The following is a 23,691-nucleotide window of genomic DNA, read 5'->3' as shown; positions in this document are numbered from 1 at the left end:
AATAGCAGGTGGAACATTATCTGCAAAGGAGCACAAGGAAAGTTTTGGAGAGAGGAAAAAAATTTTTTTTAAGTTTTTGACAGATGACACATTTGTCAAAACTAATCAAACTTTCCCCTGGGAAAGTCCTGATGGTTAGGATCCAGTGCTTTCACAGCCCTGGCCAATGGCCTGGGCTCAATTCCTGGTCAGGGAACTAAGATGCCACAAGCCCCATGGCATGCCAAAACAAAACAAATAAAAAACCCCAAAACAAAACAGCTTCAAACTAAGACATTGAACTAAGTGAACAAGCCAGATACATATTGTAGGGACAAATAATGTATGATTCCACTTACATGAAGTACCGAATCAAATTCATGGAAGCTGAAAGTAGAATGGAGGGGCTGGGGAGGAGGAATGAGAAGTTCTAGTTACATGGGTACACAGTTTCAGTTTGGGATGATGAAAAAATTATGGAAGTGGCGGGTGGTGATGGTTGAACAATATGAGTGCACTTTATGCCATTGAACTGAACACTTAAAAATGGTTAAAATGATAAAATTTATATTACACATATTTTACCACCATAAAAATGTAAAAGAACGTCATCGAACACTTTTAAGTGGGTATTTTGAGAAATTGTATGCCAGTTATATTACCTCAATAAAGTTGAAGTTGCCAAAGAGGAATGTACTTGTCTTGCTTTTCCTGAACTATTGTACCTTTTTCTGTCCCGGGCGGGGTTTGTAGAGAGAGCCCTGTAATCAGACGGACCAAAGAACTTAGTTCAAATCCTGTTTTTGCCACTTGCTGGTGTCCTAATTACATGAACATCATCATGTAAATAGAACAGATCTCGAGTTAAGGATTAAATGAACCAATACCTAAAGATCTAAAGACGTTGAAAACAAATATTAGTTGTTAGCGAAAATTGCCTCTGTCCTCTCAGAGGCTGAGAAGGGAAAATTGCCCTAAGAAGGGTGAGATTCAGGTTGTCCACCTCGGCTGCGATGCACTTCTCCCAGGTCGGGAGTCGCGGGCTGTGCGAAGGCGGGCGCTGGCCGCCAGGTGGCGCCCGGCTCGTGCCGGGTCTGCGCAGAGACCGCCGCGCGCGGTGCAGCGGAGCACCGGGGCTCTGGACCGAGGGGGCGGGCAGAGGCGGAGACTCCGCGGAACTCTGCTTCCCAGGATCACACCCTCCTCAGGCCGGAGAAGCGGAGAGACATTTTCCCGTCGCGGCTCTCCCAGTCTGGGACGCGCCGGTCGATCCCCAGGTAGTGCCTGTAATAAGACAGTTGTTGGGCCGCACTGGGAAGGTGCCCGACGTGGACGATCTCATTAATTTCCCTCCGCCACCCCACTTTACAGACGGGAAAGCTGAGGCCAGAGAGGCAGAGTACCCCCTGGCCGCACAGCTGGTGAAGAGCCGAGGAGGGACTCGGGCCGGGACCCCTGCTGTTGTCCCGTGCTCGTCCCCTCTCTGCACCCGGTCCAGGCTGCCAGGTCGGCCCCGCCGCCGCTTGGCCTCCGAGGTCCCACCCCTACACAGCCTCCCTCCCCGGGCACTCTGGATCTCCCCTCCCCCGGCTCCCGGTTTCCTTGTCAAAACTTCCTGCCTTGGCGAGGGCCCGAGTTCCCACCCCCTTCCTGCCCCCCGCCCCTCCGCGCCCCTCCCAGCCCAGCGATCCACAACGTTCGGCCTCCCCGCCGCTCCCGCAATCGGGCTAGGGCTCCACGCAGGGACCCCTGCCCTGTCCTCCTCTGGGCCCACCCGGGCGTTCACCATCCTAGGCAAACGGAGAAATAAGGTCGCGAGACAGGTGAGTGATGGCGCCGCCCTGGTCCCGCGACCACTCTGCCCTGGGGAACCTCTGAGTGGAGTGTGTGGGGGGAAAGAGAGAACTGAAGGGGATGGGGCAGTGGAGAGGGGCCAAAGGGGATTGGGGGTTGCCATTCATAATACAATTGCATGTAAATGACATGCAAATGAGGCCGCTTCCCAGCCCCTTGTACGGGACTTGGTGAGTCCAGGGGCAGCCACCACCCCACTGGCTCCCTCTGAGGGCTGGAGAGAAAAGCTGTTACCAGGCCCTCTTCTTGGCTGAAGGATGCCTAGTGTTAAGAACACCCACGGCGGAGTCAAGGCTGCCCAGGTTGGAATCTCGACTTGTCCGCTTATTAGCTGTAGGACCTGTGTCTTGGTTTTTCATTTCTAAAAGGGGAATGATAAGATACAGTGCCTGCCTTACGGGATTGTTGTGAGGTTGAGAGAGCAAAAACATGTCTCCTGCTTAGAACTGTGCCTGCTCCGTGTTTATTACGGGGTTCCTCCTCTCCCCACCAGGAGAAATGTTTGAGGAGTATGGAGGGAAGGGACCCAGGCTTGCAGGTCCCTGGGGCTCACAGCTTTGCTGGTTTGGGGAGTAGGGAGTTGGCCAAAGATCTCAGGCATGTGGATCCTCAGAAAGCCCTGTGGGCTGGTGTGTGTGAGGGGGAGGAGGGTGGGGGGGTCCCAGAGGGGGCCGCATCTCCAGCCTCCAGTAGGGAACTTCTAGCTGTCCTGCTCTGGCCTTTTATGAGTGGCCTTTCCCGAGACTGGGCTGTGACCCTAGTCCCCGGGGATGGGAACATCTTGTGCTGGCCCAAGTTTCCCAGGCTCCCAGGCTCAGCCAGACCTCGGTTCCAGGCAGGATTGGGCAAGGGATCAGCTCTCAACCCTGGCCTTAAGCAGGGCCTGGGCGGTCAGGGAGCTGTCTGAATCCCACTCCATCCCAATCCATGCGATAGTCCCTGGGGTGGGCACATGGGGGCCAGGGTGTGGGACCACTCTCCTCTCTCTAACCATCTGTCCCCTGCTGCTGTCTCTCCCATTTTTGCGGTTTCCTAAAGCCTACCCAGCAAACTTGCCATTGCAGTTGGGGCTACCCTCCCTGCCACCTAGGAGCTGGTTTGGCCAGGCTCCCCTCTGTCTTCCTGTCTTCACCGGGAGGTGAAGCTGAGGGTTGGCATCTGTTTCTCCACTACCCACTGCCCCCCCTTCCATTCCCTATCAGACTTTCCCAGAAGAGGAAACTAGCTCTCCAGGCAGCCCCGTCCACGGTTCGGAAACCTGGTCACTGGGCTGCTGTCTGCCTCCCTGCCACCAACACACGTCGCTAGAGAGAGTCCTCCACCACGGTGCTCTGAACTTCTCCTTTGAGTAGCCTTGGAAGCCTTGAAAAAGACCCTTCCCAGGGTGCATGAGGGGCCCTGGGGCCCATCTTAGCTCTGGGAACCGTGTTGGTACCAGTCCAGTCACCTAACCTATCAGAGAGAAGCTAGCAGGAGGAGCAAGAGGAGACAGGGAAGGAGAGAGAGAAAGACAAAGACAGAGATAAAGAGAATCAGAAATGTGGAAGCAGAGACCAACAGATGAAAAAAACACAGGCAGAAATATTTGGAAAAACACAGCATATTTGGAAAAACAGAGCAGAGACTGAGAAAAAAGAACAAGAAGGAGGTAGAGAAGGTAGAAACAGAAGGGGAGACACAGTCCAAAGGCCAAAGAGAAATCACAGGGAAAGAAGGACCTACAAGGGGCAGCCTTGTCTTTGGCGCTTGATGGACCTGGTCCACGTACCCACCCTGCCCTTGACTGGCTGTGTGCCCTTGGGAAAATTACTTACCCTCTTTGGGATTTGCTTCTTGGGGGATTGCATGGCTTGTGGGACCTTAGTTCCCCAACGAGGGATTGAACCCAGTCCCTGGGCAGTGAAAGTGGGATTACTGCATCTACAAAACAGGCAGTGTAATAGCACCTTCCTTCTAGGGTTACTGAGCGAATGAACAGAAAGGACCCAGCTCGCCGTATAGGGGTGGTCGCGGGTGTCACAGCACCCACACATGGCAAGATCGAGGGCTCTAGCACACAGGTGGGCGCTGGGCCATGGAGCCTTCTGAGTTCCTCTCCCGCCTGGGCCTCCCAGCCGGCCCCCACATAGTAGCATCTGCTCCTGCTCTGCAGAAGGAGGTGTGTGGATAGACAGCGCGGGGTGGGCGTCGCCCCTGAGGGGAAGTGCAGGAGAAGGGCACACCCCTCCTCTCCAGGTGACTCAGTGCCCTGCACTCCCATGCCCTCATCCCAGAGGAACTTGGAGGCCAGCCCTGAGGAATTCCTGCCCGCTGCCTTCAGGAGGGCAGGTCTGGAGCAGCCCTTCACTTTGTAATGTTGGGAAGTTCTTTCTGAACTCCACCTTCCATCGACTTACCAATGTTGGGTCTTAAAGGCCCTGGAAGGGAGGCCCTGGTATCTGGTGAGCCAGGAGCAAGCCGCAGCCTCTCCCTCTCCCCCATTTCCCACCAAGTAAGGTCAGGCTTACCCAAGTCAAAAAGGATTTAAAGTTTATCAGTCCATCCACTCCACACAACACTCACTTACCGCCCACTGGGTGCCACACACCCTGGATGTGTGTCTGTAGATGCTGGCCAGAGCTGGGGACTGGATGCTGAGGCAGGCAGAGAAGTGCCCTGACCCTACAGAGCTCCATTCCAGTGGGGAAGACAGCCTTTAATAAGAATATAATGACCGCGGGATGGGAACCATAAGGGAACATTCGGGGGGCAGCCCGGCCACCCTTAGAGCCTCAGACAGGAATGGAATTAGAGGCTGTCCCAGTCTGGCGGGGAAGCCAGCCTCACTCACAAGCTGGCAGCCACAGGATGGGGTCCCCATTACCTCATCAGGTCGTCAGACTGCAGGGGTTCCGGAGGCTGTGAACTCCTGGCTTGACCTAGGTTAGTCCCACCTGGCCCCAAGGAAGGACACAGGTCTCCCTGGCTGGAGTTTGAGGAGTGCTGGGCCCCTGGGGACTGGTCCATGTCCAGCTTGAAGCTGGCCTCAGGGAAGAATTGGGGAACAACCCAGGGCTCTGGTGGGCCACAGTGGTGAATGTGCTAAGAGCCTGGAGGAAGGTCCCATGAAAGGGAGGAACAGGGGAGGTGTGGCGTCACTGAGGGGCCTTCCTGGAGGAGGATGGCCTGGAAGGAGGGGTAGGACCTGGATATTCCAGAGGCGACCTGGGCAGAGGTGGCCGTGTGGTGAGAGACACGTCCAGTGCGATGGGAGCCCAGGAGCAGGGGCTGGCCACCTGGGCCCTGGGCGCCCTTTCCCAGGGTGCTGGGGAGCCACAGAGGCTTTAGAAAGAGGCAGTGGCCAGAGCGGAGGTGCACTTTCTGGGGTTATCTGGGGGTGGCGATGAGCAGGGGGAGCGACTCCCTGGTCTGGGTCACCCCGGAGGTCACCTTCCGCCCCACACTGCTTTGTTCGTTAAAGCAGATTCGAATCCTGCTGCGCCTCTGCTGATCCGTTGGCCCTTGGGCAAGTCTTTCTACCAGAGAACCTCTCTGGTCTCTTCTGTGACCCGGGGGTGACAGTCACTACACCTATGGGTGATGGTGAGGGTCTGGACTGGCTCCAGCCTCCAGCAGGCATGTGGTGAATGTTTGGTGAATCAGAACTCCTGCAGTTTCTCTATTTCCTGATGAGTAAACAGGTCGGGCTGAGGACCCTCTAGCTTCTGTTTCCTGAGCCACAGAGAACACAGAGCGGCCCCTCACCCCTGCTCCCTTCCCTCCCAGCCTTTGGAGCACGAGTGTGCAGGCTTCCTGTCCCTCCATCCGGCAGACATGCCTGGCGTGCCGGAGGCCTGGCTTGGCTGGATGTAGGAGGGGCTTTGTGCATGCGTGTACGAGTGTGCACACGGGTGTTCTGAGTGGCACGTGGAGCTGAGCAGTCTAGGCTGCTGGCAGAGCTGGGTCAGAGGGCATCGCTGCATGGGGAGGGGATGGAAGTCTTTGGACTCGGATCTCTCTGCTGAGTGGGAAGGACCAAGCCATCCTGTCTCCAAGGCAAAGAGAGGTCAGGAAAGGGTACAGAGAACAGACAGACGTGGGGGAGATCCTGAAAGACAAGAGAGCTACAGGGCAAGGCAGCCTTGGCACCATGCTAAGACATGAGGGCTCAGTGTGTGGATTGTGGCTGGCGTCAGCCTCCACTCCACACCTGAAGCTGATTCCCTAGCACAGTGAACGTACTACACAACTGTACATGGTAGCTTTGATACAGAAAAGGAAGGAGAGAGGCAGAAAGAGACCAAGAAAGTGACAAAGAAAGAAAAAAACAACAGAAAGTTTCTGTTTCAGAAACAGAGAGTTTCTGATGAAGAAAAGGCAAAAAGAAAGAGGCAGAGAGCCAGAACTTGGGGATTCTGTTCTTGCATTGTCCACTGAGCAGCCTGTGGCCTGAGGCTCTGTTCTAGGATGGTTGTTGGAACCAGCAGTTCCAACTCCCACTGAACTCTGGGAGATGCGGAGCTGTTCTCCCATTTTACAGATGAGGAAAAGGAGGCTCACAGGGCTCAAGTGATGTGCCTGAGGTTGTACAGCTTGTAAGTACTAGAAACTTTGGCCTCCAAGATGGGAAGGGGGAAGAGAGAGTCAGAGAAGAGAGGAGGGGGGCCAGTGGAGCCAAGAAAAAGAGCTGGAGTGGGTGCTCAAGCTGAGAGCTGGGGCGGGGAGAAACAGAACTCAGGCGTCCTGCCTCATCAACCGCTTTTGGCTTGAAGATGTACCTGGCGGGCAGCCCGTCATTCTGGGGATAGGGTTCTCGGGGGAAGCGTGATCCCCTCCCCTCCCCACATCCTTTCTCTTTGTCAGCATCTAAGGCCCCATTCCCATTCCCGGATCATCCTAGGGGTTCTTCAGCAAAAAAAGATAAAAAAGAGAAACAGTTTTTCCTGGAATTGATGCTCAAAGAGTATGACAGTGCCAAGTGGAGTGGGGAAGGGGCCGCTCTGGGTGCAGGAGGACTGGGTCTAAGGATGCTCTAGCAAACAGTGGTTGTTCATTGAGCTTCTTGTGTAGTTCTCTAAGCTCTTTGTCTGTATTAACTCATTTATGGCTCTGCACGACAACCCTGTGGAGAGAAGTACTATTACCCTCCCCACTTTGGAGATGAGGGAGCTGAGAGCTGGGATTCGAACCCAGGTTTGAACAGGAGTGGCGGGGGCTGCAGGGTTCAGAGGGTATCTTTCACTGCACCACCTCCCAGAGAAGAGCAGCTGGAAGGGAGCTGGTGGGGAAGTCCCTCCTGCTGTCTCACTTCCATCGGCCCCACTCTTGCTCTCTGCCTTCTATAGAAATGGACCATCTCCAGTCCACTAGGAGCTCCACGCCCCTCCCAGAGGCCCCAGACCCATTCCCCTCCTCCCAGCAGAGACTGGAACACAGTGAGGGTGGAAGGACTCCCCACCAGAGGGGATCAGGCTAAATAGAGGAGCAGGGGAGGACAAGCTGGGTTGGGCCCTGCGTGGGCCTGGAGGCTGAGAGGGCAGGGATGCTGGGGGGCCCTCGCAGGCGGGACTGGGGACTGGGAGGCCTGGCCAGGCGCCCAGCTGCTTTGCATCTCGAGGTGGAGGAGAGAGAAGTGTCAGCTCATTCTTGACTGTAAACACATCCTGGTTCCCACGCCTCTGATCGAGTTCTTGCGGCATCACCGCCCCCCCCCCCATCCCCTTCCCCTGTCCAGCTCCTGCCAGGCACCCCCTCGCCATAATCAAGGCTATTAAAAAGAGATGCAAAGCCCTTGGGATTCCTGCCTGGGCTCGGGAGAGACTGGAACCGCAGGGGGAGGGCTCTGCTGGTGTGGGTTTGGATCCCAGCTCCGACATTGCTGTCCATGTGGCCTTGGGCAGGGGACGTACCCTGTCCTTCCCTATTTCCTCATCTGTAAAGTGAATAACAATAGCTACCACCATGGGCTGCATGCGTGATAAGTCGCTTCAGTTGTGTCTGACTCTTTGTGACCCCATGGACTGTAGCCTCCCAGGCCCCTCTGTTCATGGGATTCTGCAGGCAATAATACTGGCGTGGGTTGCCATGCCCTCCTCACCACCGTGGGCTGACATAAGCTTTACCTGAGATGATCCATATAAACTGTTCAGCACACTGCTTGTGCCAACATGGTAAATGACACATGGGGTCACATTGTTATTCCAGTTGTGAGGAGAGGTGTGTGGGTCCCTCAGTCCAGAGGTGAAGTGGAGAAAGGGGGCTGGGGGCGTTATCTGTATGGGAAGAAGAAGGGAGCCTACAGTGCGGGCCCCGGGGTCAGATGGGGAGCCGGGAGTTGTCTGATTTAAACCCTCTGAAGGGGCACATGGACCCCAGTGCCGCTGGGCTTGGAGCTGCTGGGGGAGGGTGGGCCGGGGTCTCAGGTTCCCCAGCCCCTCAGGGACAAAGGCTCAGATGTAAACAAGCAAAGGGTGCCAGGTGGGGCTCCTGGTCTGGCCTGTGTTCCCTCCTCAGGGGCTGAGGCTGGTGAGGCCAAACCCTGCTCCTCCCTGCCAGGATCCCCATCCCATCTCTCCTCTCCCTGCGGACCACCCACTGATCTCACCCACCCCATCCTGGCTTCCAGCCCCACCACTGACCAGCTGGGGCCTCCTCTGCACTCCAGTCCTGCCCTGAGGCCCTTTGGGAAAAGGGAATCACCCCACCCCTCTCGCTATTAGAGTCAACCCCCTAGGGTTAGGGTTAAGCCCCCCTCATGCTTCCCTGGTGGCTCAGTCGGTAAAGAATCCGCCTGCAATGCAGGAGAAGATGCCCTGGAAAAGGAAATGGCAACCCGCTCCAGTACTGTTGCCTGGAAATCCCATGGACAGAGGAGCCTGGTGGGCTGTGGTCCATGGGGTCCCAAGAATCAGACATAACTTAGCGACTAAACCGCCACATGCTCCCCTGAACAGTTTCCTCTGGAAGTTGGTTAAGTGGAGGCGGCCGGTGGGAGGGGGCTGATGTAGATGAAAGGAGGACTTTCTCTCTCTGGGAGGGCAGCCCCCACCCCACTCCACCTCCTGGGGCCTTCGTGCTGCAGGTCTTGTCCACTTCACTGCAGCCTTGAGCTCTGGGGATGGATCCAGGCCGTGGGAAGCCTGGGGGTGGAGTGGGGGGGGTCCCTGAGTGGCTGGAGATGAGGCTCACCCAGGAACAATGGTGATGACCCTCCATCCAGGCAGACTGGGCTCCAGTTGGAGGATGGGACCCCAGGCCAGGCTCCAGGAAGAGGGGAGTGTGGACCAAATGCCGGGTGAACAGGGGAGATGTGTGGAGGGTCCGGGGCCCTGTCCCTGGGCTTGCTGCCATGCATACTCGAGGGAGAAGTGGGGAGAAGGTCAGTTGGGACCAGACAGAGGAGAGCTGGTGTAGTTTTGGAACCTTGGGAGAAGGAGCCAAATCTGTTGGGGGGCTGTGTGGGTGGGGGGCCAGACTGTGGGGTCACCTGAAGGAAACTCTTGACTGCGGCCTGGCTCTCTGAGGCCAGACTGGGTCCCTCCCTCAGCCCCTCAGAGTGGGCTGGGAAGGAGGCTTCTGGACCTCCCCCAGCTCTCCCCATCCTACCTTCGGAGTTCAGGGTGGTGGGAGGATGGAGCCACCCCATGCTCAGCCCACGATCATTGCTCCCCGCTGCCCTCCCCACCTGCACACCTTCTAGCTGGGCTCTATTTCCTGTTTTCAGGCTCCATATCCCGAGCACCGGGACCCCCAGGATCCTCTCTGGATGCCCCCCAGCCCTGGGGCCTGAGGACTGTGACACCCTGTCCCTGGCTCACCTGAGTTTCTCAGGCCCCAGGATGCCATAGAGGCCTGGTGAGTTACTTGGGGGCTGAGGATGGCTGGGAAGAACACAGAGAGGACTAGAGGTGGGAGATCTGCCCCGGGGGAGCTGTGATGGGGCCCCTAACCAGAGACCTGGGAGGGCCTTACAGCTCTGCAAGACTGGAGGGTGTGGGTGGACATTTGTGGCAGGATGAGGAAACCTGGGGAGGAGAGGTGGGCCAGCCCTGTAGCTGAGAGAGTGGTGAGCAGACCGCTGGAGGGTTTACTGGTGGGGCAGAATGCACGGTGGGGAGCATCCCTAGAAGGGCTGCCTTGATGGGAACTGAGAGCGGCTGCTGCTACGGACCCAGGAGTGTGTGGGTGGGGGGTCTGGGGTGGGGCTGGCGGCAGGCATTCCAGAGATACTCAGGGGGAAGGGGCCAGCTACCATGACCTTTCTCTCTTCCTGGGAAAATTATAAGCAGATGTGGGTGCCTCAGGGAGGTGTAGAGGAGGGAGCCAGGGCAAGTTTTAGGAACACTAAACAGAGAATCTGAAACCGGCGGCGGGGGTGGCTGCTCAAGGGGCTCAGCTGCTCCTGAGCGCAGGAGCCTCAACAGACTCCTCTGAGGTCCTGAGCCGCTTCCCACCCACCGGGCGAGGCCAGGCGTGGAGGAGGCGGGGAGGAGCCCATTTCCAGATGGCGGGGTGGGGGGTGGTCAGAGGGAGCTGGGGGCTGCTTCTTAAGTCTGAGGTCGGGTTGGGGACCTCCTCGGTGACGTGCCGAGCGTTGGGTGCAGGGGTGTGCTAACATGGCTTTAACAACCTGCTCTGGTGGGGAGGGGTGCTGGCCCCGGTTTGTGGTGTTTGCCGATGTCCGTGGTGTAAATAATCCCCCCATTGTTGGTTTCAAACTACTAACGTGACAGCACTGATCAAGAAGCTGGGAAGAGAAGTCGCCATTGGTTCTCAGGAGACAGTAGGAGCTCTGCCAGCGCAGCAGTGGTGGGAGGGCCTTTTTCAGGGTCACTGGGACCCAGTCCTACTCCTCCCCAGTAGGAAGCCCCCACACTGGGTGGTTTTGGCCTCTGCCTGCCTACCTTCAGGGGTGGGGAGCTCACCACTCGAGGCTGCTGGTTCTGTCACAGAACTGCTTCAACTGTTGGAAAGTTCCTTCCCTAACTGAGCCCAGGCCAGCTTCTCTTATAACTTCCCTTCATCGACTCCTACTTCACTGAGTTGTGCTCAGTCACTCAGTCGTGTCCGGCTCTTTGTGACCCCCTGGACCATAGCCTGCCAGGCTCCTCTGTCCATGGGGATTCTCCAGGCAAGAATACAGGAGTGCGTTGCGTGCCCTCCTCCAGGGGATCTTCCCAATCCAGGGATCGAACCCAGGTCTCCTGCATTGCAGGCAGATTCTCTACTGTCTGAGCCCCCAGGGAACCTTGGTACAATACCCAGGTACCTTGGGTAGGGACTGGGCTGGGGGCTGGGCATTCATGCACAGGTCCCGGCCTCCAGAGGTCATGGTCAGGGAACAGGCATTGGAACAGCAGTCTGTGGGTGAATGGTGCTGGGGGTCCCTGAAAGAATGGGTGGGGGCTGTCTGCCAGTGGAAGTTGAGGAGCAGGGAAAGGAAAGAGGGGTGATACTTGGGCTAGACCTTGAAAGGTGAGTGCTCAAGGTGAAGAATGGGAGGAGGACGTCCAGACAGAGGAAACCATGCGAGAAAGACTCAGAAGCATGGCGGTGCTCCACCCGGTCAGGAATAAGACCTGGAGCCCGGGGAGCAGGGCTTAGAGGGCCAGAGGCAGCAGCCTCATCTCCTCTGTCAGCCTGGCTCCGTCTCTGCAGAGACTTGCTCCTCCAGGTCTGTGGCCACAGTGCCCCTCACCTGCTCCGCACCTGGCCCTGTCACAGGCCCCTGCAATGTCACCACCCCTGCGGGCCCTCCTCCTGGCCCTGGAGCTGGGGCTGGCTGCCACCCTCAATCCCAAGGACCCCAACACCTGCAGCTTCTGGGAAAGGTGAGAGAGGGCCCCTGCTGCACCCTGAGGGCGCCAAGCCCCCTGCCCCTTATTCCCCCCCTGGGGCTCCTCCTTCCTCATCACCTCCCTCTCTCCAGCCTCACCTCCTTCCTATTTCTGCATCTGTTACCTCTGCTCCCTCAGTGGGATGCTCTGACTCTATCCCCATCCTGATCGTTTCATTCTCCATCTCAGCTCTGACCCTGTCCTCTCTTTATCCCAGTTCCTTGGTCCCTGTGTGAGGCTGGCTGCAGGACAAAGTACAGGGTAGGAGCTAGTCACTGTGGGGCAAGCAGAGAGTCTCGCCCAGGGAGAGCAAAGGGGCCGGGGCTGGGGAGCAAGGCCAGATTTGGCCAGAAGTGCTTCAACCCATCACCATCCTCTGGGCCCAGAAGTCAGTTCTAGCTCAATCTCCCCATATAGGGATAAGGAGGCCAGGTGGCAGGGGTGGAGAACAGAAGGCTGGAATGGCATATTCCCAGGAATATTCCAACTCAGGGAGGATCCCTCTAGAGCGGAGGACGACAGGATGGGGCTCCGTCCTTGGCTTGGAGGGGCAAACCTAAATATTCCGCACTGTGACCCAGCCCCCGCACCCCTGCCCCTGGGTGCCGCCTCAGTCTCTCCCTGCCCCGGCCCCGACCCTGATCCCTGTCTTCCAGTTTCACCACCACGACCAAGGAGTCGCACTCCCGCCCCTTCAGCCTGCTCCCCTCGGAGCCCTGCGACCGGCCCTGGGAGAGCCTGCATAGCTGCCCCCGGCCCACGTGAGTACCCGGCCCCGCCGTGGGCGGGTGGGCTGCCAGAGGAGCTGCCTTGGCCCAGGCCCTGGGCCTCTGCACCCCCATCTTTCTCTCAGAACTTTCAAAATTCAGAGGAAGCATCTGGGCTCAAGGCGCGGTGTGTGGGGTGTGTATGTTTGGGTGTGCAGGTGTGGTGTGTGGTGTGGGCGTGCGGCGGGGTGGGGGGCAAAGAGAGAATGTTCTTTCTCTGCTCCCCCAGTGTAGAGTGTTGGGAGGTGCCCCAGGCCCTCCCAGGGCCAGGCTGTGGCGGGGTGGAAGCCGGGGCCTCTGCAGGGGAGACTGAGGGCCACCCCTGGGTCTCCCCCAGAGTTGTCTACCGGACCGTGTACCGCCAGGTGGTGAAGACGGAACACCGGCTGCGCCTGCAGTGCTGCCGGGGCTTCTATGAGAGCCGCGGCGCCTGTGTCCGTGAGTGCTGGGTGGGGCTGGGCAGCGCCAAAAGCCTGGGCCACCCCGTCCTTCCCCAGCCCCACCGGGGGGCTACTCCTCTGCCCTCTGCCTCCCCGGCCCTGTCTGTCTCGAGGGACAAAGCCGCCACTTCAGACCTCTGTCTCTAGCTGACCCCACGTCCCCCCCACTCCCTCTGTCCAAGTCCGTCAGCTGTCTCAGGCTCTGCATCTCTGTCTTGGGGCTGCCTGGGTCTCTTTGTCACTGTGTCCCCGGGCTCGGGGTCTGCTTCTCTCTCTGACTCTGCCTGTCCCTATCTGTTTTGACTTGTCGCTGTCCAGTCTCTCCTGTCCCCTCTCCCTGGCACCCTGAAATCTCCAGAGTGGAGCCTGCTCGCTCTCTCTCCCCTTTCCTCAGCTTGGACCATCACCAACCCCCTGCAGAGACTCCTACCCAGCTTGACCACCCCCCTTCCCCTCTGGACAGCATCCATATCTGGCTCCTGTGTGAGGAACTGCACCCCCACCCTCATTTCCCAACAAGCTGCTCTAAGAAGTTCACAGAAACGAGCTAGGGCATCCAGAATCCCGAGGTCTTGGCATGCTCCGACCTGAGTTGCTTACTCTCAGTCTTTCTGCATCTGAGAGGCTGAAATGCTGCTTGGCAGGCTAACTCCAGGTCCCTGGTATGGGAGGAAGCTGGGGCTGGGCTTCAGAGGACAAAAGGTGGGTAGGGAAGGAATGGAAGCATCGTCTCACTCCCAACCCCGTCTCTGCCCCAGCGCTCTGTGCTCAGGAGTGTGTCCATGGCCGCTGTGTGGCACCCAATCGGTGCCAATGTGTGCAAGACTGGCGGGGTGACGACTGCTCCAGCGGTGAGTGGCTGGTGGCTGCAGGGCGGGTCCTTCTGTGCCTCCAGGGAGGCACACCCTCCCTACCGGCCACAGGGGCTGAGGACCCCTGGCAACCACCCAGCAGAGTCCCACTGCAGCCAGCTGCCTCTTCTGGGGGTGTGGTGCAGGGGGTGGGCCAAAGCCAGGCATGGGGGCATGTGTGGGGGCCAGGAGAGAGAGACAGGAACTAACTGGAGCTGGGGAGGGGCAAGACCCCGGTGACCCCCTTCCACCCTCTCATCCCCCAGCTTGCGCCCCAGGAGTGTGGGGGCCGAAGTGTGACCAGCCCTGCAACTGCGGCAACGGCAGCTCCTGTGACCCCAAGAGTGGGGTATGCTCCTGTCCCTCTGGCCTGCAGCCCCCGCACTGCCTTCAGCCCTGCGCCCCTGGCCGCTATGGCCCTGCCTGCCAGTTCAGCTGCCAGTGTCATGGGGCACCCTGTAACCCCGAGACCGGAGCCTGCCTCTGCCCCCCAGAGAGAACTGGGCCCAGGTATGTAACGGGAGGAACACACACTAACGGGGTGGCAAACACAGGATGCACGGGCATATATGGGGATACCAGGGGACTCAGGATCCTCAATTTGGGGATGGAACCAAGAGGCCGAGATCCTGGTCCCAGCTTTGCTGTTTCCTGGTGGAGTAATCTTGACTACATTACTGTCTCTTCACGAGTTTGCTTTCTATGAAATGGGAGCAGTATTGTCCATCTCAAAGGGTTGCTGTGAAGATAACATGAGCCAGAGTGTGTGTAAAAGTATGTCCCCAAGTGGGGCTGAGACAGTCACAGAGAACCTATTGCAAGGCAGGGTGCAGGGGCGGCTGGGGAGTCACAGGAGGGAGACCATCCATCTAGTTGGAGATCAAAGATCCAGCTTCATGGAGGAGCTCCAGAGTTGAGCCCTTGGGATGAAAACGACGGCAGGCAGAGATGCTCCCCCCAGAGAGAGACCAGCATGCGCAAAGGTGGAATGGAGAGCATGTGCAGAGCAGACAGACCACCCATGGCTCTTCACTCTGTCCCACTTGAGGGGGCTGTGCCCCTGCCATTTCCAGTCCTGGAAACTTTTGATCCCTGGCCTACCCAGCAGGGAAGGGGGATGAGACACCACGGGGCCGCGTGGGTGTGGCTCGCTGAACCCTGGGAGGCAAAGGGGGAATTCCGTAGGATTCTGTCTGTGCCGCTTGTTTACAGACTGACCTCACCCCCTCTGCTCGGCAGCTGCGAGGTGTCCTGTTCGCCCGGGAGTGCTGGCTTCTCCTGCCCCAGCGCTCCTCCTTGCCAAAACGGGGGAGTCTTCCAGGCCTCCCAGGATTCCTGCAGCTGCCCACCTGGCTGGACGGTATGAAGGGTGGGGCCTGTGGGCATGAATTCTGTGGGTGGTTCTCGCCAGGGCTTCAGAGGGCGATGTGTGTGAGGGGAGTAGGCTGTGGGGGCCCTGGAGAGGTTTGAGTGTTTGGGGGTTAGGGTATTGGTGGGTCCTCCGGCCATGGGGAGGGGGCTGGGCTCCCAGGGCTCTGTTGACCTCTCACCCCCCACAGGGCACCATCTGCTCCCTGCCCTGCCCCGAGGGCTTCCATGGACCCAACTGCTCCCAGGAATGTCGCTGTCACAACGGAGGCCTCTGCGACCGATTCACCGGGCAGTGTCGCTGTGCTCCGGGATACACGGGGGACCGGTGAGTGGTGTGAGGCCGGGCGTGAGTGAGGGGTGCGGGGGCGGCTGGGGACGGCGCCTGCCAGGCTCACTCCCCTGAGGCGCCCAGGTGCCGCGAGGAGTGCCCCGTGGGGCGCTTCGGGCAGGACTGCGCTGAGACGTGCGACTGCGCCCCGGGCGCCCGCTGCTTCCCGGCCAACGGCGCGTGTCTGTGCGAACACGGCTTCACCGGGGACCGCTGCGCCGAGCGCCTCTGCCCCGACGGCCTCTACGGCCTCAGCTGCCAGGAGCCCTGCACCTGCGACCCGGAACACAGCCTCAGGTAGGCCGTGGGACGCTGCGGTCATGGGGTCAGGAGGCCAGTGGGGGAGGCCTTCAGTGCTGAAGCCACCCGAGGCCCCGAAGCACCGGGGGCATATCCTGGGCGGGGGCGGGACACAGATGTGGCAGAGGGGACCGGGCGGGGCCTCGGGGACGGGGGTGTGGGGGACCGCCCTCCCTGATTACCTCCTCCACCCCGCGATGCTCGGCTCCCACCACGCGGAGGCGGGGGTGGCGCGGGGGGAGGTCGGCTGCGGACGCCGGCTCAGACCGCCCCGCGCCCGCGCCTCCGCCCTCAGCTGCCACCCGATGAGCGGGGAGTGCTCGTGCCTGCCGGGTTGGGCGGGCCTCCACTGCAACGAGAGCTGCCCGCAGGACACGCACGGGCCGGGCTGCCAGGAGCACTGCCTCTGCCTTCACGGCGGCGTCTGCCAGCCCGACAGCGGCCTCTGCCGGTGCGCGCCCGGCTACACGGTGAGGCGAGCCCCGCCGCGAGGGAGGTGCGGAAGAGGCCCAGGGAGTCCGCCCGCCCCTCTCATAGTGCGCCCACCCAACCGCCCACTTTCAGGGACCGCACTGCGCCAGCCTCTGCCCCCCTGACACCTACGGAGTCAACTGCTCCGCACGCTGTTCCTGCGAAAATGCCATCGCCTGCTCGCCCATCGACGGCGCCTGCGTCTGCAAGGAAGGTACTGGGTTGGGGTCTCCTGGAAGGGCGATTTGGGGGCGGGGTCCTGGGACGAAGGGACAGTCCAAGCGCAGGGGCCGGCCAAGGGTACGGGAGAGGCTGCAGGGTATGGGCGGAATCACTGGGCAGCAGCTGGACGGCGGGAAAGTAGCCAGGCTACTTCCTTCCTGGAATATCCACTTTGCTTTTGTTTCAACCACAAAAATCGCAATTGTCCTTAAAGGCCCAGGCCAGAGGCATCTCTTCGCTGAACATTCCTCATCCTCAGTCATACAGAATCACAGAATGCCGGCGCCAGGAGATCTACCAGCGGTGGCCCGTGGGCAGTCTTTAGGGCTGGGTTCTGACACACGTGTTTTGTTTGACTAGCTCTCCATCGTATTTAACAAACGTCTCAGTCTCCAGTCCCCACTCCTCCCTATTGTCTTACCGATGACCTGGAGAACACATTTAGTTACTTAATGGGACCTCTGTAAGCATTTGGGTTTGCTGCCAACCCCCTTCTTTTGGCAGAAGGGGGTGGTGCATCCCCGACGGTCATTCAGCCTTCTGCCCGACATCTCCTATGGGGCCGTGAGCGCCCCCATCCCCCACCCACCCTCCCGTGCTGGTAGCTGAGTCTGGCACAGTCGTTACCCAGCGTGTGTTTGCTCAGGAGGGCAGCTGGGTCCCCATGCCTACCTACAAGCCCCTCTTCCAGGTTGGCAGCGTGGTAACTGCTCTGTGCCCTGCCCGCCGGGAACCTGGGGCTTCGGTTGCAACGCCAGCTGCCAGTGTGCCCATGAGGCAGCCTGCAGCCCCCAGACTGGAGCCTGTATCTGTACCCCTGGGTGGCATGGGGCCCACTGCCAGCTCCCCTGCCCGGTAAGTGTGCAACCGTCTGCCTGCCTGGGTGGAGGGGAGGGCACCACATCCCCCAGCTTACTGGCCTGTCCCACCCCCCACTCCCTAAGAAGGGGCAGTTTGGTGAAGGCTGTGCCAGTCGCTGTGACTGTGACCATGCTGATGGCTGCGATCCTGTTCACGGACACTGCCAGTGCCAGGCTGGGTGGACAGGTGAGCCTTATGGTGGGCGGGCCCCAGGCTTACCGTGGGGTGGGGCGAATGTATCCCACAGGACACGTGTGCAGAGAATCCTTATGTATGAGGAGAGGGGACGCAGGCCAGGCTCATCCTACCCCTCTCACAGGTACCCGCTGCCACCAGCCCTGCCCTGAGGGCTTCTGGGGAGCCAACTGTAGCAACATCTGTACCTGCAAGAACGGGGGCACCTGTATCCCCAAGAACGGCAACTGCGTTTGTGCACCCGGATTCCGAGGCCCCTCCTGCCAGAAGTGTGAGGCTCCCTCCCCTCCCCCTGCCTTTCAGTCCAGTGTCAGATGCCAGAAGCCCCCACTCTACCCCCCTTGGTCTCCTTGCTGACTCCAGTCTATGGGCTGGTTACCACAGCGGGAAGGAGGCAGGGAGAGGGTGGAGTCAAGGGCTGACTGAGGGTTGGCCCCTGCTCCCAGTCACCACGAGCCCCTTTCCCGCAGCCTGTCAGCCTGGGCGCTATGGCAAACGCTGTGTGCCCTGCAAGTGTGCCAACCATTCCTCCTGCTACCCTTCGAATGGGACCTGCTACTGCCTGGCTGGCTGGACCGGCCCTGACTGCTCTCAATGTACGTGGCAGCCTGTGTGTCTGAGTGCATGCCGAGGGGATGGGCTGAGGACCGAGAGCTTTCCATTCCCCTGAGCCTGGGTATAAAAGCCTCTGGGCCCACCTTGATCCAGCCATTGATATAAACACAATAAGCAAATATTTATTGGACATCACCTACATGCTGGGTGTTGTTCTAGATGCTCAGGATGCAGCAATGAACAGGTGGAGGGAAAAAGTTCCCTGCCCTTCTGCATGGGAAAAATGGGAAAACCATAAGCTCAGTTTTGGACATTTTTTTTTTTGCATCGCCAGTTTATTTTTTATTTATTTATAATGGCCTCTTTCCCACATAAACATATGAAGAACATCATGGAAAAGATTGGTCCAAAAAACTGAGTAAAGCAAATTTTGAAAAGGGAAAATGAGAAGCAGTTACCATGAAAAAGACGGGCTGGGTAGAGGGAAGTGATTTTGGAGATGACTTTTTCCATAGAATTCGATAACTACTATTAGATTATCTGCTAGTATCATATACACAAAAATTATGCCTTGAATAGTGTGAGCATTTACTTCTCTCTTATATTAAAAAAAAAAAAAAAGAAGTCCAGGGCTAAGCGATGTAGGGTAGTTTGGAAGCCTCTGGTTGTCTGGCCCTGATCACATTATTTTGAAAGGCTGTTGGACAGGCAAGTGCAGAGGTTAGGCAGGCAGCTGGGCACGTGGGTCTGAAAATCAGCCTAGAGACACGGCTACAGATAAGCATTTGTGAGTCACCAGTGTGTAGATACCGTTCTAAGCTTTGGCGTCTCTGGGGAGACCAAAGCTGACTGGAAGGCTTCAGCGACGCTGGGGACTGAGAAGTCACCCAGGAGACGCTGATCCTGACCGCCAGACAGGCTCCAACCTTGTCCCCCGCAGCATGCCCTTTGGGACACTGGGGAGCCAACTGTGCCCAGCTCTGCCAGTGTCGCCATGGTGGGACCTGCCACCCCCAGGATGGGAGTTGTTTCTGTCCCCCGGGCTGGACCGGACATCTCTGCTTGGAAGGTACCAATAGAAGGGCAACTCCATGCCCCGACCGCCAGCCCTAGCCCGAGGAGGGGACTGCCATTCCCTTGCCCCTCTGATCTCCTCTTCCACTTTCTCCCAGGCTGTTCTCCAGGGATGTTTGGTGCCAACTGCTCCCAACCATGCCAGTGCGGTCCCGGAGAGAGGTGCCACCCAGAGACTGGGGCCTGTGTGTGTCCTCCAGGGCACAGTGGCGCCCCCTGCAGGATCGGTGAGTTCTCATCTAGCCCCTGCCTCTGCACGGTCCCCAGGGAACCAGGACATAGGTACCTGTCCAGTTCTCTGCTAGGTGGTACGCTTGTATCACCCTACCTTCCTACTGTGGCCTCTCCCATCCATGCATCATTCCAAGCTCACCAACAGGGCCAAGACACTGTCCTGAGCAACCACTCCATCCCACATAGGGAGCCAGGAGCCGTTCACCATGATGCCCACCTCTCCAGTGGCCTATAACTCGCTCGGGGCAGTGGTTGGCATCGCAGTGCTGGGATCCCTGGTGGTGGCCCTGGTGGCACTGTTCATTGGCTACCGTCACTGGCAGAAAGGCAAGGAGCACCGGCACCTGGCCGTGGCCTACAGCAGCGGGCGACTGGACGGCTCTGAGTATGTCATGCCAGGTGAGCCGGCCCGGGGGCGGGGCTCATGGGCGTGGCTGACTCTTTGGCACAGGGCAGATGGGATGCGGGGCTTCTGCATCCCTCCCTGGACCTAGGAGATGGGAAGCGGGGTCAGAGAGGCCGATTACGGATCTCCTGGGACAGAACAGCTGTCTTGGGCCCAGACCTGTGTCTGACCCGGCAGGCCACCCCGCACCTGTGTCTGTTTGTGCAGATGTCCCTCCGAGCTACAGTCACTACTACTCCAACCCCAGCTACCACACCCTGTCACAGTGCTCACCGAACCCCCCGCCTGCTAAGAAGGTCAGTGCCAGGGGTGGGCGTGCACCGTGGGCGCCCGGTGGGTGCAGCTCCGGGTCTCCGGAGAGCTCCAACTCTGCGTGTTCCCCTCCCTGTCCCACCCTTCCCTGCCAGGTTCCAGGCAGTCAGCTCTTTGCCAGCCTCCAGGCCTCTGAGCGACCAGGTGGAGCCCACGGACTTGATAACCATGCCACGCTACCTGCAGACTGGAAGCACCGCCGGGAGCCCCCGCCAGGGCCTCTGGACAGAGGTAGAAGCCTGGGAGCCAAGGCCTCTGGTGAGGGTGGATGTGTGCAGTCCAGCATCCGGCTCCACCTGAGTGCGCATGTCTGTAGAAGGCGTTCCGGGCAGTTCTAGAGGAGGGGACCCTGGGGTGCGGACCAGGGGCCTGATTGCGGGTTGCTTTCTCCTTGTTAGGTAGCAGCCACCTGGACCGAAGCTACAGCTGTAGCTACAGCAACACTAATGGCCCCGGCCCATTCTACAGTAAAGGTGAGCGCACGGCGGCGGGGGTGGGAGGGGGCTGCCCTGGGGTTTAGGAGCCAGTGCCTCCACTGAGCCTGACTTCTCTCCCCCATCTTTAGGACCCATCTCTGAAGAGGAGCTGGGGGCCAGCATGGCTTCCCTGAGCAGTGAAAACCCCTATGCCACCATCCGGGACCTGCCCAGCCTGCTAGGGAGCCCCCGGGAGAGCAGCTACGTGGAGATGAAAGGCCCTTCCTCAGGGTCTCCCCCCAGGCAGCTTCCTCAGCTCCCGGACAGCCAGAGACGGCGACACCCCCAGCCACAGAGAGACAGTGGTACCTATGAGCAGCCCAGCCCTCTGGTCCATGGTGAGCCCTCCTTTTCCACTGGAGCAGAAAGAACAGGGACAAGGGATCTGGGAAAAGAGAAGGGACAGGGGACAAGAATGTGGAGGTGGCAGAAAGTGGTAGCAAGAGCAAGGTCTTTGGGGTCAGTTGTTGTTTAGTCGCTAAATCGTGTGAGACTCTTTGCAAGCCTGTGGGCTGTAGCCACCAGGCTCCTCTGTCCATGGGATTTCCCAGGGAAGTATACTGGAGTGGGTTGCCATTTCCTTCTCCAGGGGATTTTCCCTACCCAGGGATCGAACCCACATCTCCTGCATTGGCAGATAGATTCTTTACCACTGAGCTATCAGGAAAGCCTTCTTTGGGGTTTAGACTTAAGCTTAAACCAAGGGTGGTACTTGGGAAGTCATACTGCCTCTTAGAGTCTGTAGGTGGCGGTACCCACCTCACAGCGCCAAGGATTTGAAATGGTGGTTTTACAGCACCTGAGTTGTAAACTTGATACCCAGAAAAGCTGGGAACAAGGCAGGTGACAGAGTGTCTTCCTATTTTGTGAGGTGGGCAGGTTGAGGTGGCCTCCCCCACTGGCAGCTGAGGAGCTGCACAAAGTGGCGGATAGCCAGGCACCATTCATCTGGCTTTGGGCAGAAGACGCTGGAGAGGGGAGGAGAGTGGTGGGAAGGGGAGGAGTCATCTCCCTCCCTCTGTTGGCTCCCCTCTCTGTCTCCAGACCGAGACTCTGTGGGGTCCCAGCCCCCACTGCCACCGGGCCTGCCTCCTGGACACTATGACTCTCCCAAGAACAGCCACATCCCTGTACACTACGACTTGCCTCCGGTTCGGCATCCCCCCTCACCCCCAGTTCGGCGCCAGGACCGCTGAGGAGCCGAGATGGTGTGCAGAAGTCAGCATACCTGTTCTTTGCTGCTCGAGGCTGAGGACAGAGCCCACTGTACCCTGCCAGGAGCAGGGAGGGGACTGGCCGGCCGTGAACATGAACATAGAAGAAGTGAATGGAGAGGAGATGGGAGCCTGGCTCCCAGGTTCTGTCATGGGAACACAGTCAGCAAGAAGTCTGTGTTCCTGTTCCCCAACCCAGAGCTTCCCAAGGCCCCTAGGGCCCTGTGTACATAAACTGGTGGGTTCAATGTTGCTGGATAACTGATTTCAAATCAATGTAAAAAATGTATATTGGGTAAGTTTTCTGTGTACTCCTAGCCGAGGCTCTGTGCATGTGTGTTTGTGTGTGGGTGTGTGTGTGTGTGTAGGGGGGTGTGTTTGTATGTGTGTGTGTGTGGTTTCAGAGGGGTACCAGGCACTGATCCTGAGTTGGGGCATTCACTATAATGGAGAGGCAGCCCAAACCCAGTTAACTCTAGAAATAGCCTGATTGGCATCCCTGCATTCATCTGGTCCTCCCTCCAATCAACTGTTCAAAACACAAGCTGATTAAGTTACCTCTGCCTGAAAGTCTCCATTGGTGGCCCATTGCTCTTGGGCTACAGTCAAAATTGTCCAAGGCTTTAAAGGCTTTGCTGGCCTGGTCTGTCTGTCTCTTCAGCCTTACTCTGAACTGTGTTCCCTGTCTCTCTGCTCCAGTTACACTGGCCTCTGTGTCCTTCTCTCAGCCACACGGCTTCCTATGACAGGGACTTAGCACATCTGGAATGCTCTTCCTCCCCCACTCACCTGTTACCTCCTGCTTGTACCCCACATCCTGTTTTCTCTTTCATGGCATTGATGACAGATGTATTTATGCACCAGATGCCTGCAAAAGGCCAGCAGGGTGCCAGGCACCTCTCTAATGTGTTGGTTTCTAATGTGATTATTTGATTCTTCTCTGTCTTCCCCATCAGACTGTAAGTTCCCCGAAAGCAGGAATCCCGTGTTTATGTTCAACATTGGTTCCCCTTGGCACATAGTAGGCACTCAATAAATGTTCCCCCAAAGGCTGAGTGGCTGAGTGAGTTAAAGGTACCAATGGTAAATACTGGCACATGCTAAGATAGATGGGGAAATTGCTGCTCTGAGAGCTACAAGCCTGGGCAGGTCGAAGCCTTTCCCAAAGGGTAGACTCTACAGGGGAACAGCACAAAGGCTCAAAGGTGGGAAGGTCTGGGAGTGGGGGTGGGGGAGGGGGAAGGAATGGAGTGGGCAGGAGAGCAGAGGGGACAGGGAGAGGGTATACTCAGACGGGGGCCCGGCAGGGTCTAGGCTACCTGAGGACTTTGAATCCAACTTTCTAGGAAGCGTGACCCGCCTCTTTAACTCAGTCGATCAACTAAGTCCCCACACCTCCAGGAAGCTAAATATATGGGGTCGAGATTACAAATCAAGAGACACGCCAACTCGCCAATTCTGCCGGTCTCTCTGGGACTCTTTCACCAGGGGCCTTCTCCTTAGAGGAGAGGAGGGCGGACCCCGGAGACGATCTGTCCCTGCCCGGACTCTTTCCTAGGTTCCTCCGACAGCCATGATCCCTAATACACTGAGCTGACGCCCGGCTTCCTCAGCTCACTTTCGCGGATGGCTTTGGATGGTTTCTAGCCCGCCTCCCCAGCCCCACCTCTCCGCCCTGATCGCGCCCTAGCCCCGTCCCCTCCCTTGGTCCGGCCGGGTCCAGTCCGGGATCCACTCGTCTCCCTCCTCCACGGCCCCGCCCAGGTCCTTCTCCTTTCTCACTGGGTCCACGGGGTCCGGCCCTGCCGGGCTGCTCCGCTCCTGTGACCCCCTGCCGCCCAGTCGGGCCCACTCTGCCCTGACTCCGCCCTTTCCGGGCGTCCTCCTCCGTAGCTCCGCCCTCCGGGCCCCGCCTCCTGCTAGTGGCTCTGTGGTGCCCCCTGGCGGCCTCGCGTGCGCTCCACGG

The 23,691-nt window shown here is 58.6% G+C and overlaps 1 protein-coding gene across 4 annotated transcripts; it reads left to right on the top strand.

The window, feature by feature from the left end:
• The first annotated feature begins 1,667 nt into the window (after positions 1-1,667).
• PEAR1 (platelet endothelial aggregation receptor 1) lies at positions 1,668-22,765 on the top strand. 4 transcript variants are annotated; one of them, XM_065901710.1, is made up of 24 exons: positions 1,668-1,802; positions 9,536-9,666; positions 11,536-11,642; positions 12,305-12,409; positions 12,753-12,853; positions 13,614-13,706; positions 13,973-14,216; positions 14,946-15,066; positions 15,266-15,402; positions 15,490-15,702; positions 16,001-16,175; positions 16,270-16,390; positions 17,090-17,253; positions 17,343-17,445; positions 17,579-17,725; positions 17,925-18,050; positions 18,950-19,078; positions 19,182-19,310; positions 19,504-19,716; positions 19,931-20,019; positions 20,131-20,266; positions 20,434-20,508; positions 20,601-20,849; positions 21,556-22,765. In XM_065901710.1, exons 3-24 carry the CDS (start codon positions 11,545-11,547, stop codon positions 21,705-21,707), a joined length of 3,120 nt encoding a protein of 1,039 aa, XP_065757782.1. In that variant the 5' UTR covers positions 1,668-1,802; positions 9,536-9,666; positions 11,536-11,544; the 3' UTR covers positions 21,708-22,765. The 4 variants fall into 4 exon arrangements, with proteins under 4 accessions (XP_065757782.1, XP_065757798.1, XP_065757790.1 ...); XM_065901726.1 differs by having other exon boundaries at positions 11,486-11,642; XM_065901718.1 differs by having other exon boundaries at positions 11,470-11,642.
• Positions 22,766-23,691: the final 926 nt, after the last annotated feature.

This window comes from Muntiacus reevesi, chromosome 1 (assembly GCF_963930625.1).
Source record: "Muntiacus reevesi chromosome 1, mMunRee1.1, whole genome shotgun sequence".
In the NCBI taxonomy this organism is placed as follows: Eukaryota; Metazoa; Chordata; class Mammalia; order Artiodactyla; family Cervidae; genus Muntiacus; species Muntiacus reevesi.
Note: the sequence above shows the minus strand (reverse complement) of the source record. Positions and strands in the feature narration are given on the sequence as shown.